Below are 4,197 nucleotides of genomic sequence, written 5' to 3'. Positions count from 1 at the left end.
GAATATTTGGGGAGGCAGGTGTAGAAGACATGATCCAATTGTTTTTCAAAACAAGTTCAAGAGAAGTCAAAGAAAAATTGTAGCAGCAACAAGTGAATAAATCCTACAACAAGCGAGTTCAACAAAGAATGAAGCAATTTCAAGGATATAGAATTTGGAAGCAAAGAAAAAGAAAATGAAAAATTGCAAGAATCTTGAGTCATTGTAAGCCTAGCTGAGACATAAACCAGTAGGCATGTTTGTGTGATAGTCAAGTCATGTTGATTCATATGGTTGTAATTAAGGGGGAGTGTTAGAAATTGTAATTACTCTCGCATGTGGAGGTGGCTAAACATAGAGACTCAATTAACTAAGTGATTGAGTGATTGAGTGTTTGAATGTTGAGTCAAGTCGAGTTAAGTGATAGACAACTTTTAGTATGTGGTTGCATGTGATTTCATGTCAAGATATTTTAGGCAGGTCGCTAGTTGGAAAAGGATAAATACCTTTCATCAGGTTCATTGTAAGTATCATGTTTTGTGTGATCAATAGAAGAGCAAAAGCTCGTGTTTTATGTGTGAATTATTTGTTCTTTGTCTCCTCTTCCTTTCCAACACTACCACGGATGTCCCACCAATGGATTGGGCTCATCTTTCCTCTCCTCTTTCATGGATTATTAGAGTTTACCAAAATATACATATTTTGTTTTTTTAGTTTTGAATATGTAAACTTTAAAAAAAACACATTCTTAATTGCTCACTCAAACAGTATGTACCTTTTTAGCTGTAATAATTTATCCATTAAAATATATATGTATCATTGTGATGACGTGTAAGACACAGCCCCCTTTCTCCGTTCAATCCAAACTCTAACTTGGTAGATGCAATTGAATATGATATATTATGTTTTTTTCGAGTTGTTTTTAGTAAGATTTTTTGGAAGTCTTTTTCGTGGGGTTTTCTGGTTTAATTTCTCTAAAATCTGGCAGTTAACTCCTGGACAATTGAAGTGTCTTAGAGGTTTGAATCCATATATATAGCGAAGAAAACTAGTTTAAATAACACAAATCAAAATTTTACCTCAAAGTTTTCAGCCTGATTAGTACACTAGAAAATCTAAAAAATCACATTAAACACAACTCCATATTTTTTTGAATAATAATAATTTATTCACTGAGGTAAAACCTCCTTATAACCTAATCTTATATAGAAGCTTTTTTTCCATTCGCATATAATTACCACGATCTAAACTCTACCAAATCATAATTCATTTATAATATATTATTTATTATTTTAATAAAAATTGATTGATTGTGATGGGAAATGAATTAAATATTTTAATATTTATTACGATTTAATTCATATGACTATTATATATTTTTTCAAATTTAAGATTTATATAGTTTTTTAGTTGTGATTATAATTAATTTATTTTTAATTAAAACTTACATATAAATAGGAATAAAAAACGAGAAACAGTGACATCTTGAATTATTTTGAAGTCTGATTAAATTTAATTAATTATTTAGAATTTGATTTTTAAAAAAAGGGCTAAAAGAGGTTAACGACTAAGAATGTGTTTTTTGACCTATCAATAAATTTAATTAATTTCGAAACTATTGCGATCGAGGATAAATTAACAGTAAACCAATAAAATTATTTTTGCTAAAACAAAAAATTAAAATTTTGTAGAATGCAAATTTAAAATATTTCACATAATCAAATTTTATTTATATTTATGATGTTATTATTTATGTAAAAAAATACAAATTTATATTAAAAATTAAATTATCAACTTCAAATTTTATAATTTTTCTTAAAAAAAATATTAAAAAAGCAACAAATCCCATATGTATATTGAAGTTTCAATTACATGACTAAAGGTAAAATGCAACAAACCTAATAATTATAATGAAGTTTCATTTGCATAATTATAAAGTTATATGAAAGTGTATTTCTTAATTAAAAATAATAATAAAAAAGTTTATTGGATTTTCCACGACAGTGATTTGGTGTTTTGATAAAATAATTTTTAATGGAAAGTCACCAGTTCAATTCCCTTTCCCTATCTTGACTAGGAATGATATATTGAACATGATCAAACTATAGTAAATCCTGACTAGAAATGATATATGGGACATAATGAAACTATAGTAAATCCTGACTAGAAATAATATATTGGACATGAAACTATAATAATACCAAGCTTTAACAAAAACGCAAATTATATTTTAATTTTGAAACATATCTGTTGGAGATAATGAAACACAGTTTATATCAATCTCGTTCATAAAACACTGAACATAATTTGCCGAGGTCGCAAGCACAGAAGCCCCGATCAGGGTCCTCGGGACCAACTGTAGAGCTGAAGATGAGGAAATATACATTAGAACTCTCTTAAAAACACACGGGAATAATATTAAATAACATTTCATTATTAAACAAATAATTATCTTATTCAATATTGGACTTTGGATCGACAGCATAAACGATAATTAAACAAATAATTATCTTATCCAATATTAAAATCAACCTTTAATAAAGCTCAAATTAAATTAAAATAGAATATTTTCCTCTCCACAGCATTCCAAAAGAATAATCTATAATAGCGTCCAAGGAACTAAGAGTCCCGGAACTAGTCACGGTACATGGAAAGAATAAGCAAACCCGCCCATAGAAATTGTGACAGAGAATCCTTAACTATCAAAGAGGATAATTTACAAATGCATTGAGCCATCGATTACACATTTAATGCAGACATTTAGTAAACGACAGAAGTTTTGAAGTTCTGCAAGCATCTTACACTCTTCTCTGTGCCTTGTTTCTCTAAATGACTAGAGCAGAGCCCTGATAAACAAGCATTCATGATGCAGGTCTCTTTTGCAGAGACAATACAAACAAGTTTAAAAGGTCTCCAAAGTCCCGTGGAGATTTATTTAGAAGACGATCTTCTTTCACTGGACGCCGTTGTGGAGCAATACTGGTTAATCAAAGGCAAGCAGTTCGTCTCTTACAAAGTTTACCCACGTCTTCAACCACTCTCTTCACCAGCGATGCCTCGTATCTGCAGAGATTTTGAAAATACTAAACGTAACAAGCAGAAACAGAAGCATACAAATAAGAACAGAGCAGAACAGGGAACGATGATGAGTCACCCACCCATTTGTGTTTTCTTGGAGCGACCACCCGGAGAGACGAGAGATTGCAGAGAGAGCATACTTCCATTCATCAATTTCTTGTGCGCCGTATTTCCCAATTCTCTCATGCTCTCTGAATGCTTCATCAAATGGGCTTCCATGAGTTTGATCCGGGTGCCGAACTTGAGTAGGAGTCACATTGTAAAACAGAGGGACGACAATGGCCGATCCCTTTTTCCTCCCTTTCTCGATAAGAGAAACTTCTCTGAGGCAGCATGCAGATTGTGCGTAATTGATGGAGAATATGGGAATGAGGATGTCACTCTCCTCAATTGCGTGTTGTAGGCCTGCAGAGATATCAAGGAATACGGGGAAACCTGCGGCGGTGACGGCGTGGTAGAGATGATCCATAAACCCTTTCCTCACGTCGAGTCCTCGGAAGCTCAGAAACACGTCATATCTGTTATTTCTCTTCGTCTCTCTCTCACCATTGCCATTAAAGCAAAGCAGGGGATGGATGGCCGCCATTGCAATCGATATTGAAGCAGAAAAGGTGGTGGTGGCGGAGGGAAACATGCTCTCCCCAGAAACGCCAATTTCGGATTCATAAAGGGGAAGGAAAGGACAACCCCGTAGCTTAACGATTACTCAATCGCCATGGTGGGGATCACGGGAGAAAGTAAACGGTACTCAAAGAGGAAGATACCCTGCGTGTAACACGATGTTCACCGTCACTTATGACGACTGACGATTTCTGATTTCTAGCTGGGCTGGAAAAGCCGCAGGATTTCTCTACTCAACTTTCACAGGAACCTTGTCTCCACAGGTGAGCAAAACGTGAGGCCCCGCCGGGATTTTATCGCCACTGATGCCCTCACCACGACGATTGGGGTTGTGCCATGTGGAAGGAGGCAATACAAGTCTGACGACTTAGAATTTCTCAGGGCCCACCTGGGCTTCAGAGGAGGAAGGATTTCTCTGCTCAGTCTTCACACGGTCTTGTCTTTGATTTTATAATTATAATTATACTTAAAATAATAATAATAATCTAATTTTAAGGTTAGAGTGAATCTAGACACCAT

The 4,197-nt window shown here is 34.1% G+C and overlaps 1 protein-coding gene across 1 annotated transcript; it reads right to left on the bottom strand.

Annotated features, from left to right (window-relative positions):
- Nucleotides 1-2,966: 2,966 nt before the first annotated feature.
- On the bottom strand, nucleotides 2,967-3,643 carry LOC149139141 (toll/interleukin-1 receptor-like protein). The gene is made up of 2 exons (XM_089450607.1): nucleotides 3,138-3,643; nucleotides 2,967-3,042 (listed from the first exon to the last, which is right to left on the bottom strand). Exons 1-2 carry the CDS (start codon nucleotides 3,641-3,643, stop codon nucleotides 2,967-2,969), a joined length of 582 nt encoding a protein of 193 aa, XP_089306733.1.
- Between the last annotated feature and the right edge of the window lie 554 nt (nucleotides 3,644-4,197).

The sequence above is a fragment of the Pinus tabuliformis genome, chromosome X (assembly GCF_031772625.1).
Source record: "Pinus tabuliformis cultivar Carrire ecotype Pingquan chromosome X, CPIR1, whole genome shotgun sequence".
Lineage (NCBI taxonomy): Eukaryota > Viridiplantae > Streptophyta > Pinopsida > Pinales > Pinaceae > Pinus > Pinus tabuliformis.
Note: the sequence above shows the minus strand (reverse complement) of the source record. Positions and strands in the feature narration are given on the sequence as shown.